This window comes from Tursiops truncatus, chromosome 15 (assembly GCF_011762595.2).
Source record: "Tursiops truncatus isolate mTurTru1 chromosome 15, mTurTru1.mat.Y, whole genome shotgun sequence".
Classification (NCBI taxonomy): Eukaryota; Metazoa; Chordata; class Mammalia; order Artiodactyla; family Delphinidae; genus Tursiops; species Tursiops truncatus.
In genome coordinates this window covers 60,752,288-60,766,232 of record NC_047048.1, presented here as the reverse complement: position 1 = coordinate 60,766,232, position 13,945 = coordinate 60,752,288, and the positions used below count along the sequence as shown (strand labels likewise).

Here is a 13,945-nt window from a genome sequence, read left to right as displayed (position 1 = left end):
TGAAAGTTTCAATAAAGTACTAACACCACCTAGTCACCAGCAAAACGAAATCATCCATCTGCCCCCACCCTCCCCACCCCTGCTTTAACTGCTCTTTGTTGCCTTTCCTTAAACTGTCAGTCACTCCCAAAGTGGAATGAGTACAAGAAGGGGACAAAAGGGCAAGAGTAGACTATCCCCAGTAGTGGAAGCTGCCTTGGATCTTCAGCCCAAGGTCCATGAGCCAGGGAAGAGGCCTTCTAGTCACAAGAGAAGGAAAGGGAAGTCAAAACAGCTTCACGAGGCACGGTGGCTTGGAGTCCATCTGTACACACACGTTACACTAGTGCCTCCCTCACAAACCCACTGAACACTTCTCTGGCCTACGAATCAACAAGGGCACCAGAACCCAGCCGGACTGGTCCCACCCACAAGGCCAAAGCAGCAGCCCTCCTTGACATCACTCAATAACTATGAATCCACAAGAAACAACACGCATAGACTAAGTCATCAGCTTTCACTTGGCACTCTTCTAACTGCTTATTTATAAGGTTATTAAAAATCTGTGGCCAGTAATCAGCGTCACTCTTAGAACACTCTCTTATAGTTAAGTAACAGCTGTAACCTAAGAAGCCCAAGGAGAATGCTTTGGGCCTGCACTGGCCAATAAGGTAGCTATGAGCCACATGTGGTGTTTTGAGCCCTTGAAATGTGGCCAGTGCAATTGAGACAGGCTGTAAAGATCAAACACACACTGGATTACAAAGACCTAGTACAATGTTCAAATGTAAAACATCTCACTGATAATTATTTGTAATGATCGCATGTCAGAATGCTAATATTTTAGATATATTGGGTAATGTGTCATTTGAATTAATCTAACCTGTTTCTTGTTACTCTTTTCAATGTGGCTACCAGAAAACTTGAAGTTCTATATGTGCCTCACATTTCTGGTTTACATTCTATTTCTACTGAACATCAGTGCTTTGGACTAAAATCAACTAAAAGAACATTTCTCCAGGATGACTTAACAGTGTGGAATCATTGCAGATCTCCCAAAGTTTATGAACACCACAAGGTAATTTATGTAGAATACACTGTTCTCCTCTTAGCCCACCAAGCCCATGTGGCTCTACTTTCCCCACATCAGTCGTGTCCCCCAGACCTCCACACCTTTATCAAGAAGGGTCACCGGGGCTTCCCTGGTGGCGCAATGGTTGAGAGTCCGCCTGCCGATGCAGGGGACACAGGTTCGTGCCCCAGTCCAGGAGGATCCCACATGCCGCAGAGCGGCTAGGCCCGTGAGCCATGGCCGCTGAGCTTGCGCGTCCGGAGCCTGTGCTCCGCAATGGGAGAGGCCACAACAGTGAGAGGCCCGCGTACCGCAAAAAAAAAAAAAAAAAAAAAAAAAAAAGAAGGGTCACCACTTCAAATACTTTCAGGGTTAGAGACATCATGTAAATGAGCCATGGGAGTCAGTAACAGGGTGTGCTCAGGACTTTGGCAACCTGGAAAGAATCTAAAATCCTTCATATTAAAAAGAATAATAATAAAAATCAAAACCCTGTTCAGGCCAAACAAATCAGTTCTGAGGCAGGGCTGGACCAGCTGGCTATGAGCTGGGCCCAAACCTCAACTCAGGCTATTTAACCTCTCCAAGCCGCACTGTCCTCTGTAACACTTCACACGGCTGCTGCAAAAATGAAAGAAAATGCTTAGAAGAGCACTGGCGCTCACACTCTAAAAACGGTAGTTTTGTTTTTGCTATTAACAGTTGTGTGTTTCACCAAAAAAAATCTAACTCCTATGAACTTTTAAAACATACTTCAGGGCTTCCCTGGTGGCGCAGTGATTGAGAGTCTGCCTGCCGATGCAGGGGACACGGGTTCATGCCCTGGTCTGGGAAGATCCCACATGCCGCGGAGGGGCTGGGCCCGTGAGCCATGGCCGCTGAGCCGGCGCGTCCGGAGCCTGTGCTCCGCAGCAGGAGAGGCCACAGCAGTTAGAGGCCCGCGTACGGCAAAAAAAAAAAAAAAAAAAAAAAAACATACTTCAGAACCTATTTCACTCTATCAAGCCCATAGACAAGAACCGTAACAATCACAACTGTCTTTCATCCACTGCCATTTACCCCATTTATCCCAAACACCCTTCCAGGTACTTGGCAAAACATCACCTCATGAAATCTGCTCAAATACCGTGACCAAAGTATTAGCCCCATTGCATACGAGGCAGTGAATTCGGAGAGGTTAACTGACTTGCCCCAAGTAGAAGTTAAGTGGCAGAGCCAGGATGCGCCCCAAATCTACGCAACCCAAAGTCAGTGCTCCCTCACACCGGACACCAGTTGAACAGCAGTCCCATGGAACCCACTGCATCTTCTCCTGGAGAGCACAAGGCCAACCCAGTGCTGGCTGCCAGGCCTCGGCAATGACACCTCTTTACCCTATTTCTCACTGAGACTGCTTCCTGTGTACACCTGTGCCTGGACACCAACAGTTACAGGGAAGGCTCCTTATTCTCCAGGACTTATGCACTCACAGTGACAGTGCCCACAGGGTGCTTGAGGCTGCCACAACAATGGGGATGGTGACCCTGTCACTTCCACGCTCCCAAGGCACCTGTGACCATGAGGCACACACAAATCAAAGAATGAAAAAGACCAAATGTGATCTTTGAGCAGGCTTTTGTGTCCTGATTTCCCAGAAGTATGATCTGGGTCACAAGAGCTTCTGGATTAAAGTGAGGCCATTTCCTCCAGGCTTTAGGACTTGGCTTTTAAAAGGAAAGTAAAAGGGTTCAATCCCGAAGTCACAGGAATCACAGAGCATCCTTGATTTTAAATCTGGAATTAATCAAGAGAATCATCCAAAAGCAAACAAACAAATAAAACTATAAGAATTAGTGAGAAAATGTCTAAAAGTCTAAAATTTGTTCTGATCTACAGAGACCTCTCCCAAGTACCTTCAGGATATTTAATCCTGAAGACGTTTCAAATCATCGACCTATTAAGAACAGAAAAGCAATAGGCTTTGCATACCAGTTCCACTCTCAACTTGATACTCTAGTGGCCCAGGATTTCAGCAGAGAGACTGCGGAATCTTTTTTTAAATTATCATTTAGAAGGGAAATCTATCTTTTGTCAGAGCCAAAATTCAGGAGACATTCTCCGAATCCCACAGAACCCTGACAGCGTTCCAAAGACTTTCAACAGGGTTCCATTGTATGGGCAGGTTTCCAAACAGACATGGGTTTCTAACAGAAATAGATGTAACAGCACTCAAAAATGCCGGGTCCCTCTCTCTTCCATCGTCACCTCCAGGCTCGCAGTGCCCACCAGCTCCAAAGTGCTCACACGTGTCATGAAGACTGCTTTGGTATGCACACGAGGCAGGTCTTCCCACAAGAACACAGACAAGCCTCCCTGGTCAGGGCAGCAAGCACCTTTCCCCCAAGGTGGCTCCTGTCTTGGACACAAGAGGTGCCTACCTGCTGCATCAATTCGGCTGCTTCATCATCCCCGTTCCCCACACCAGGATTCTTCCGCACCACGCCCGGGCCAGCCTTAGGGGTTGCAGTAGTTCTGTGTGTTGCAATGGGCCTCTGTGGAGCTGAGAGGAGCAGAGTTGTTTTTTTTTTTTTTAAGAGGAGAAATTTCAAGACAAAAAAGAACCCACCAGACAACAAAAGGAGGCTGTGACCAACTGCCCTCCACAGCTATGCAGTGAGGAGACCCAACAGAGAGAGCCCAGCATGCAAGACTGCACCCCATGTTTGCCCAAAGTGGTTTTTCATCCTGGCAGCACATTTAAGTACCAATTTTAGCCACGATCTTTCGTGCTGGGAATAAGTCCTTTGGCGTGGCCTTTTTTCCGCTGGGGTGGACAGGACTATCATCTGAAAGAGGCAAAGTCATCCTGGTACATACAGATGATCTACCTTAACCCAGCTCCAACCACATCCACAGACAGGGCAGCTTTATGGAGCAAAGGAAAACTTCAGGCCAGGAGCTCACAATCCCAGCTGTTGTGGGGTGCCCACAATTCCCCACCTGGAAAGTAAGGTGCCTCCTAACTCAGAACCTCAGGCTCCTTGGATTGGGAAGATGAGAGGGTAGAGCCTGCTTTGACCACTAATGACTTCAAAACCCCGTCCTGCTTCCCTTTTAAAAGGTGTTTAGAAGGGTTAGGAGAGAAAAGCAGCACACTGACCAGTACTTAAAGATTTCTCTCAGTATGAATGGCCAAAACAGACAAAGACGAGGAAAAAGCGACAAGGAGCCAATCTATCTACAAGTTAAAATAATTAAGAATAATCAAGAATGGGCTACCTCAAGGTAAATTTATCATTCATGATTTTATTCATTCAGCAAGTATTTTGTAAAGCTTGTACATTATGCCAGGCTTAAAAATATCTCATTTTCCTGACATCCCAAACTGTTCAATAACCATCAGGCCTTTCACCCACAGTAACAGGCATTTCCGCTGGAGGATCTCTAGCATATGTTTAACCTGAAGACTAAATACTTAATGCAAGTCTCCACATGCCTGTTAGCAGCATCTGAAACATGAAATGCACAGGGTTATCTATGCAGTTCCCCATTCTAAGAAGCTAAAGAATAAAAGTACTCAATATTTGGAGAAATCTGAACCCTCATATACTCTGCTGATGGGAAAATAAAATGATTCAGTCACTTTGGAAAACCGTCAGGTAGTTCTGTCAAAGGTTAAACACAGAGTTACCATATGACCCAACAATTCTGCTCCAAGAGTATATATTCTTGGAGACAACCCTCAGAATGGGAGAAAATATTTGCAAATGAAGCAACTGACAAAGGATTAATCTCCAAAATTTACAAGCAGCTCATGCAGCTCAGTATCAAAAAAACAAACAACCCAATCCAAAAATGGGCAGAAGACCTAAATAGACATTTCTCCAAAGAAGAGATACAGATTGACAACAAACAAATGAAAGAATGCTCAACATCATTAGAGAAATGCAAATCAAAACTACAATGAGGTATCACCTCACATCAGTCAGAATGGCCATCATCAGAATATCTACAAACAATAAATGCTGGAGAGGGTGTGGAGAAAAGGGAATCTTGCACTGTTGCTGCGAGTGTAAAATGATACAGCCACTATGGAGAACAGTATGGATGTTCCTTAAAAAACTAAAAACAGAACTACCATATGACCCAGCAATCCCACTACTGGGCATATACGCTGAGAAAACCATAATTTAAAAAGAGTCATGGGGCTTCCCTGGTGGCACAGTGGTTGAGAGTCCACCTGCCAATGCATGGGACACAGGTTTGTGCCCCGGTCCAGGAAGATCCCACATGCCATGGAGCGGCTAGGCCCGTGAGCCATGGCCGCTGAGCCTGCACGTCCGGAGCCTGTGCTCCACAACGGGAGAGTCCACAACAGCGAGAGGCCCACGTACCGCAAAAAAAAAAAAAAAAAAGAGTCATGTACCACAATGTTCACTGCAGCTCTATTTACAATAGCCAGGACATGGAAGCAACCTAAGTGTCCACTGACAGATGAATGGATAAAGAAGATGTGGCACAAATATACAGTGGAATATTACTCAGCCATAAAAAGAAACGATATTGAGTTATTTGTAGTGAGGTGGATGGACTTAAGAGTCTGTCCTACAGAGTGAAATAAGTCAGAAAGAGAAAAACAAATACTGTATGCTAACACATATATATGGAATCTAAAGAAAAAAAAATGGTTCTGAAGAACCTAGGGGCAGGACAGGAAAAAACACACAGACGTAGAGAATGGACTTGAAGACCGGGGGAGGGGGAACGATAAGCTGGGAAGAAGTGGGACAGTGGCATGGACTTATACCTACTACCAAATGTGAAATAGATAGCTAGTGGGATGCAACCGCATAGCACAGGGAGATCAGCTCGGTGCTTTGTGACCACCTAGAAGGGTGGGATAGGAAGGGTGGGAGGGAGACACAAAAGGGAGGAGATATGGGGATATATCTATATTTATAGCTGATTCACTTTGTTATAAAGCAGAAACACACCACTGTAAAGCAATTATACTCCAATAAAGACGTTAAAAAAATTTTTTTAAAAAAAAGAGTATATACTCTTGGATATATACCCCAAGAGAAAACATACGCCCACACAGAAACTTGTATATGAATGGTCATAGCAGCATTGTTCCTAAGAGCTAAAAACTGAAAAGAACTCAAATCACCATCAACTGATGAATAAATAAAATGTGCTACAACCATACAATAGAATGTTATTTAGCCATAAAAGGAATGGAGTACTGATATATGATACAATATGGATGAACCTTGAAAACATTATGCTAAATGAAAGAAGCCAGACACAAAAGACTATGTATTCTATAATCCCACTCAGAAATGTTCAGAATAAGTAAATCCATAGACAGAGAGTGGATTAGTAGTTGCTTAGGATTGGCAGGGAAGGAGGAGAGTTGGGGGAAAATGGGAAGTGACCGCTACTAAGCACACATGAGGTTTCTTCTGGGGGGTAATGAAAATGTTCTAAAACTGATTATGGCAATAGTAGAACACACCTACGAATGTACTAAAAACCATTCAATTGTATACTTTAAATGGGTGAATTGTATGGTAAGTGAATCAGAGCTCAATAGAGCTATCAAAATTACAAAGTACTCAATGTCCCTCTCTACCTACCAGATGGATCAGCCTCTCTCAAGGTACTACACGACTTTAAGTAACGTTCTTGCCACCTTCTGAGGAGGAGTTAGCATCTGCAGAACATCCACCCTGCCCCAAAGTATATGTTCTGTGAGTGTACTACTGCAAACAATTTGGGGAAACCTACCAGGACAAGACTTTTAAAGAAAGTGTCTAAAAACAGCCTCCCCCTGACTCCTAGATTCTGCTGGCAGCACAGAACTTAGCACTCTAGGGACGGCAGGGAAGCCGTGAGTAAGCGCAGGAAGCTGGTCTGCAGACAGAACAATGACACAGAGCCAAGAGCAGTCCCCAAGAGACCTAGAAAGCTCCTTCAGTTCCTGGGAGTTCAGGTATGGTTGTAACTTCCCATCCGAGGGCTCTAAGATGAAATGCCCTTGTGTTCAAACTAACTCTCTTTTATGTGAGCTAACCTGAGGGACGTCTATTCCAACTAAAGTGTGTTGGCCAAATCGATACAGTAACTCATTCAGGCCTCAAGAACAGCCCTCTAGGGGCAAGTACTGAAATTCCCCTTTTACAGAGGAGGAAACAGCAGGGTAGAGGTGAAGTGATTACACAGGCCTCCAGAGATCTAAGAACAAACACAGGGCCCTGATGCCACAATCCATGCCTCGGCCATGTGGCTGGGCTTATGCTCTTTAAGCTCCCTAAGCCTACGGCTACCCAAACCCTTCTGACTGACTACTATAAGAATGAATGTATTTGGAAATGGTATTTTTTGTGTGGGGGTTTTTGGGGTTTGTTTGGTTTGTTTGTTCGTTTGTTTTACCTGCACTGCTAGAGCTGAGAGGTTTCTTCGGTTTGTTCAGAGCTGGAGCAACAAGGGAGGGGGCCACCGCAGTTTCTTGACCTTGTCTGGCAGCTACAGGGTCATAGTCTTTCCCATCATAGTTTGCATCAAAAAACTTCTTGAACCACTGAACGAATTCAAAATTGTCCTGAAACTTTCCTTTTACTAATTTGTCCACAGGAATTATCTGCAGAGAAACAAAAGACTATTTAGCCCAAAGCAAGAAGAAGCTTCTGTCAAGCATCAAACATGTCCATCAAATCAGTATAAAGTTCTGCCAAAGGAGAAAAAAATATTTTAGAGGCAAGAACTAAGTGCTAAGTAAGCCCCTGGAAGTTTGTAGAGCAAGTTTCATTCAATTTGCCTTCCACAGAGAACTTAACAACAGCCAGTCCCCCTCCAAGTCCATCAAAAGAAATCAGAAATGCAAAAGAAACAAGTATCATACATTAAGTCACATATACACATCCAAACACATCCTAAGATATGTCATTCCACTGTAAAGAGTAAAGCTCCCACGGAACTTGCACAGCCACGGTGCCTGTCACAAGGTATGAAATCCAGAGCACAAACTAACCACAGGCATCCACGATGAACTGTGCTAAAAAAAATTCTGTATTAAAAATAGGTCAACGTACGGAATCAGTCCTGGGATAGACTTCTACAAAATGGTATGTTTTTCAAGTAATTCCAGTCCTATTAAACATACTTCAAAGGACCTGTAAGTTTTTTATTGTACAAGAATACTGTGTTACCAGGTATTACTTCAAATGGTGGGACTGCTGGCCAGAGCTTAATTATCTTTTAACTCTTCAAGGATTCCAGTTACAATCTGAACTATACCCACCCATCTGAGCAAATAATTTTTTAAAAATTTCTCTGTGTGATACTGAAACATTTACAAATAAAATGTTATGTCTGTAACTCACTTCAAAATAATCCACGAGTACAGGGGGAGGGGTAGAGGTATACATGAAACAAAATTGGCCCTGAGTTGATAATCACTGAGGTACATGGGAGATCACTGCACTATTCTAACTTATATACTTCAAAAATTTTCCTTATTCAAAAAAATAAATTCCATAAAAAGAAAAATTACTGCATATAATAAGCTACACCTAGTTTAAACTATGCCTGATAACTAAATGATATTCTTCCAACACAAATGTGTATTTTATATATTGTACAGAGACAAAACTAAAATAAAAATAAGACTGATTTCAAAGTAAATAAAAACCAGATACAGCAGTAAGATAATCAGGGGACGATTACAAGCTTTACTAGAAAAAATGCCCCCCCCAAATGGCTTAAAGGATAAGCCCTTCTAATGGGGGGAAACTACTTAATTTTGCAATAATCTGTTATCTACCAAAACAAAGCTATTTACCCTAATGAAGCCTGGTGGTCTGTGTTTCTGGTAGCTTCAAATAACCTTGGGAGCAAAAGGGAACATTCCAGCACCTGCCAGCCATCTTCTTTGTACTTTACTATAAAAATCAAGTAGTTCTAGAATCTTCTCTATTAGAGCTACTTATTCTACCATATGGTATGCTTTACCAGAAGTAAATTCAGAGATTAAACGAGTTAGACCTCAGACTAATAGAGAGTAAACAGTAATAAAATTTTTTTAAAAAATCATGGGTAGAGATTTACAGATTGATCTTTCAGACAGTTACCAATTTCATAATGAAGAAAGAAGACCGTAAGGGAACCGGGGGTAGGAGAGCAGAGGGAAACTTTGCTCCCAGTAAATTCTGTTAACTGGAGAAAAGATAACCATATAAATTGGGAAAAGAAAAACAAAAATGTCCAAAGTCATGGCCCAGAATCTGTATCCTTAGTAATTACCACTAGTTAAGAAACACCCTAAATGAAAGAATAAAGTTTACTTACTTTGTCAACACCCATCCTCTTAAAACCTGCTTGTAGTATTTTGAAGTTCTGGATGTATTCGTGTTCTAGCTTAGCTTGGAATTTCACTTTCTTCAAGGCAATGGAGCCAGGGAACAGCATGTCCATAAACTGACAATAGGCAGCCCCTGAATGAGTAACAGAAGAAAATACACACTAGGTCATTAAATGCAGTAGCTATTAAAGCAGCAGAGTGAAAATTTACCCAAACCTGCTTAACCCACTAAATTTTAAAAGTTGTGAAGTGGACCTACAAAACCCCAAAGCTTCATTACCACTTGACTTCGAAATTGATAATAGGACTGTGGTTTTAGCTGGTAAGTTCTACAACACACTTGCAACCTGGAACCCCATGATGAAAAGAGGAATGTTCCCATGAAATTTTAAAACTATTCTTTATAAGAAAACCAGCATGACAATAAAATGACAACTACAAAGAAAAATGAATGTCAGCGGGAGGAGGGATTTCCCCTGTATTTCAAAGATCCATCCTCTGACACAGGTTTAAAAAAAAAGTTTTTTCTAAGATGTTTGCCTCCCTGAGCTTTTTACATCTCTAAATAAACTTACCTATTATTTTATAAACAAAGGTGAATAGAAGACATTTTTGTGTTCCTCCACTTAAATTTTTTCAATTTTAAAGGCCACTATAAGAAATTATTGCATATATTTCATCTCATTTGCTCCCCGATTTTTCCTCCACTTGCCCATTTTTATCCATCACCACCCCCAAAAGTGTTTTCTTGGCACTTAATATTTCCAGGAATGTTACTTCTCTAATGCCTACCAAAATACACTCTCCTAATACAGGGCAGGCTTCATGTGCACTTACTGCCCTTTCAGGAAAGGAGGCAAGAAATCCAGCGACTAAGCAATAGGTGTTCTGCAGAACGAGGCCATCTTAATATGCATATTCAACTTATTTTACATCAGGCCAAATTGGTTCTCTGCCAGATCTGGCATAAACAGTGTCATTATCATTATTTTTGGAAAGATACAAAGAAAGCAGAAGCATTTCAATGACCAGAGTGACATGCTTAGTAGAAAAGAGCACCAGAAAGTGAAAGCCTGATTCTTGAGGTGGCTATTTACTCATCCAACAGAAATATACTGTGGGAATTACGTACCAGGCAATGAATTAGCAATATTTATGCTTCTTAAAATGGAGGCACTGGGCTTCCCTGGTGGCGCAGTGGTTGGGAGTCCGCCTGCCAATGCAGGGGACATGGGTTCGATCCCTGGTCCAGAAAGATCCCACATGCCGCAAGAGCAACTAAGCCCATGCGCCACAACTACTGAGCCTGCACTCTAGAGCCCACGAGCCACAATTACTGAAGCCCAGGCACCACAACTACTGAAGCCCGCGCACCTAGAGCCCGTGCTCCGCAACAAGAGAAGCCACCGCAGTGAGAAGCCCGCGCACCGCAACGAAGAGTAGCCCCTGCTAGCCGCAACTAGCTAAAGCCTGCTCGGAGCAACGAAGACTCTACGCAGCCAAAAATGAATAAGTAAAATAAATAAATAAATTTTAAAAAAATAAAGGAGATTTAAAAGTCATAATTTACCAATTGCAATATACAGATCTGGTTCGGATCCTGATGCATACAAATCAACTTACACACACACAGAAGATAATCTATTAAGCATCTATACCCACAGCACTGCTTTACACATGAAAGATATTCTTTCTGAACCAGCAAAATAATGTGCATTTACTAAATTCTCAGGCCATTCGTGGGACTTTCCATTCAAAACGGCAGTCATCTGCTTCTCAGAAAAAACCTGCTTGAAGAATGTTGTTTTTATTTTAGTGATAGAAGAATCCTTATAGCCATTATAAATGTAAAAACTGAGGACCAAAAACTGTGGCCAAAGACTACAGAGGCAAGAGACCAAGCTTAGAACCAGACCCCAGGTATCCTGACTTCTGGTCCATTGCTCTTTTCCATGTCATTATCCACCATATTAGGACACCCTACCCTGGAATAAAGAAGCATTTCCCGAATCAAGGAAGAAAGAGGTATACCATGCTGCTACACTCTGACTGAAAAAGATTTAACAAAGAAAAACGCTGAGACCCCACTAAAAATAGACAAATCAACTGGACAATTCACACAAAAAAATGTAAACAGCTGATAAACACATCGGGAGCCAACCTAAGGAAATGAATTTTTAAGAAAATATAGCCTGGCAGTCCAGTGGTTAGGACTCTGCACTTTCACTGCCGAGGGCCTGGGTTCAATCCCTGGTCAGGGAACTAAGATCCCACAAGCCACCAGTGCAGCAAAAAAAAAAAAAAAAAGTGAATTTAATAAAGTAATACCAATTTTAAAAAAATACAGCAAAGATTTACACATGAAACTTGTGTAACTTTATTTACAAGAGTAAAAAATGGAAGCAACCTATATGTCCAAAAATAGGAGCAATCAATTATGTAATTTGCACACCTTCACCTAAGAGAATATTATGCAAGCATTCAAAGCACATTTTTTTTTTCAATTGTGGGGGAAAAAGCTCAAGATTTAATATTACAAGAAAAAGCAAGATACAAAAACATATCTATAAAATGTCTTCATATATGTAAAAATATCCACCTTAATATATATGCATAGGAAAAAAAAGACTAGAAGAAAACACAATGTGGAGACTTCCCTGGTGGTCCAATGGTAAAGAATCCACCTTCCAATGCAGGGGACGTGGGTTCAATCCCTGCTCAGGGAACTAAGATCCCACATGCCACGGGGCAACTAAGCCCATTAGCCACAACTACTAAGCTTGCGTGCCTCAACGAGAGAGCCCGTGTGCCACAACTAGAGATAGAAAACCCACATGCCACAACTAGAGAGACGCCCATGCAATGCAAGGAAAGATGCCGCATGTCTCAACGAAGATCCTGCGTGCCACAACTAAGACCTGATGCAGCCAAAAATAAATAAATTAAATAAATAAATATTAAAAAATAAAAACCACAATGTATTACATTAAACCATACAAAGTTATTGCTTTTAGATCAAAAATGATTGAACAGTGGCCATCTCTGGGGACTGGTACTGAATACATTCTATTTTTAAAATATTAATTATGTACTACAATGAATTATTTTATAATCAAACACAAAAAAAGAAAGTAAATGTTTTTTACAAAGAAGTCTGTCAGCTGCTTTTTTACAAAAGGGCTCAAAACTCCTGGCCTGTAGATGTCTCAGCTTGTTTCAGAAGAGGTTAAAAGGGGCTCTCCTTCCAGTCTCTGCCTTAATAACAAAGGCTGGCAACATAAGCAGGGTAAGAAGGGGACCCCTCAGGTCTTCCTTGGTGGTGCAGTGCTTGGGAATCCACCTGCCAATGCAGGGGACGTGGGTTCAATCCCTGGTCCGGGAAGATCCCACATGCCTCGGAGCAACTAAGCCCGTGCACCACAACTACTGAGCCTATGCTCTAGAGCCCGCGAGCCACAACTACTGAAGCCCGCATGCCACAACTACTGAAGCCTGCACGCCTAGAGCCTGTGCTCCGCAATAAGAGAAGCCACTGCAATGAGAAGCTCATCCACCTCAACGAAAAGTAGCCCCCGCTCGCCACAACTAGAGAAAGCCCACATACAGCAACAACGACCCAATGCAGCCAAAAATAAATAAATTTAAAAAAAAAAAAAAAAGAAGAGGACCCCTCTTACATGGCTGCTGTCCCAATGATCTGGGGCAGGAGAACAGGTCTATGTAAAATCTGTGGCTGGAAAATGCAGACAGACTTAGCGTTGGACCAGCTGTGTCATGGCACCAACCACCAAGTCTCCGCTGACTGCAGCCCTATTCTGCCAGGATCTGTGCTACAAGCACAGAACACACAAGGGCACAATGCAGCCCCTTCTCCAAAAGCTTGCAATATCTCAAGTGCACTGGCTCTCAACCCTTTTGGGTCAAGGGTCCCTTGGAGAATTAGATGAAAGCTGAAGTCAATATTCTACACAGGATAGATGCCTTTCAGGACTTCCCTGGCGGTCCAGAGGTTAGGACTCTGCACTTCCAGTACAGGGGGCATGGGTTCGATCCCTGGTCAGGGAATTAAGATCCCACATGCTCCGTCACGGCCAAAAAAAAAAAAAAAAAGGATAAATGCCTTCCTATCAGAAAACTCTAGATTAAGAGTCCTCAAAGTTTTACACAAAGGAAACACTCTATTAAATGTAAAAGTGTTCAGGCTTTTGGAAGTAGGTGAGGCTTAAGTCATCTTAAAGGATGAATAAAATTTGGAAATAGAAGGCTGTGAGGAGTCATTAATGCAGACATTAAAAGTCGACCTCGGGCTTCCCTGGTGGCGCAGTGTTTGGGAGTCTGCCTGCCATTGCAGGGGACGCGGGTTCGTGCTCCGGTCCAGGAGGATCCCACATGCCGCGGAGCGGCTGGGCCCGTGAGCCATGGACACTGAGCCTGCGTGTCCGGAGCCTGTGCTCCGCAACAGGAGAGGCCACAGCAGTGAGAGGCCCACGTACAGCAAAAAAAAAAAAAAAAAGTCGGCCTCGAGACATTTTAACAAGTGAAACATAATCCTA

The 13,945-nt window shown here is 42.7% G+C and overlaps 1 protein-coding gene across 7 annotated transcripts in view; it reads right to left on the bottom strand.

Moving 5' to 3' along the window:
• The window catches only part of MAPRE1 (microtubule associated protein RP/EB family member 1), a 35,426-nt gene that overhangs the window by 10,271 nt on the left and 11,210 nt on the right, over positions 1–13,945 (bottom strand). For all 7 annotated transcript variants that reach the window (XR_002179557.3, XR_004522268.2, XR_004522269.2 and 4 more), the window contains exons 3-5: positions 9,380–9,525; positions 7,466–7,673; positions 3,469–3,590 (exon numbers count right to left, since the gene is read on the bottom strand). Coding sequence is in view for 4 of the 7 variants with exons in the window: in XM_019950824.3 (XP_019806383.1) it covers positions 3,469–3,590; positions 7,466–7,673; positions 9,380–9,525 (476 nt within the window). In the remaining 3 variants the exon portion in view is untranslated. The remainder of the gene's footprint in view (positions 1–3,468; positions 3,591–7,465; positions 7,674–9,379; positions 9,526–13,945) is intronic.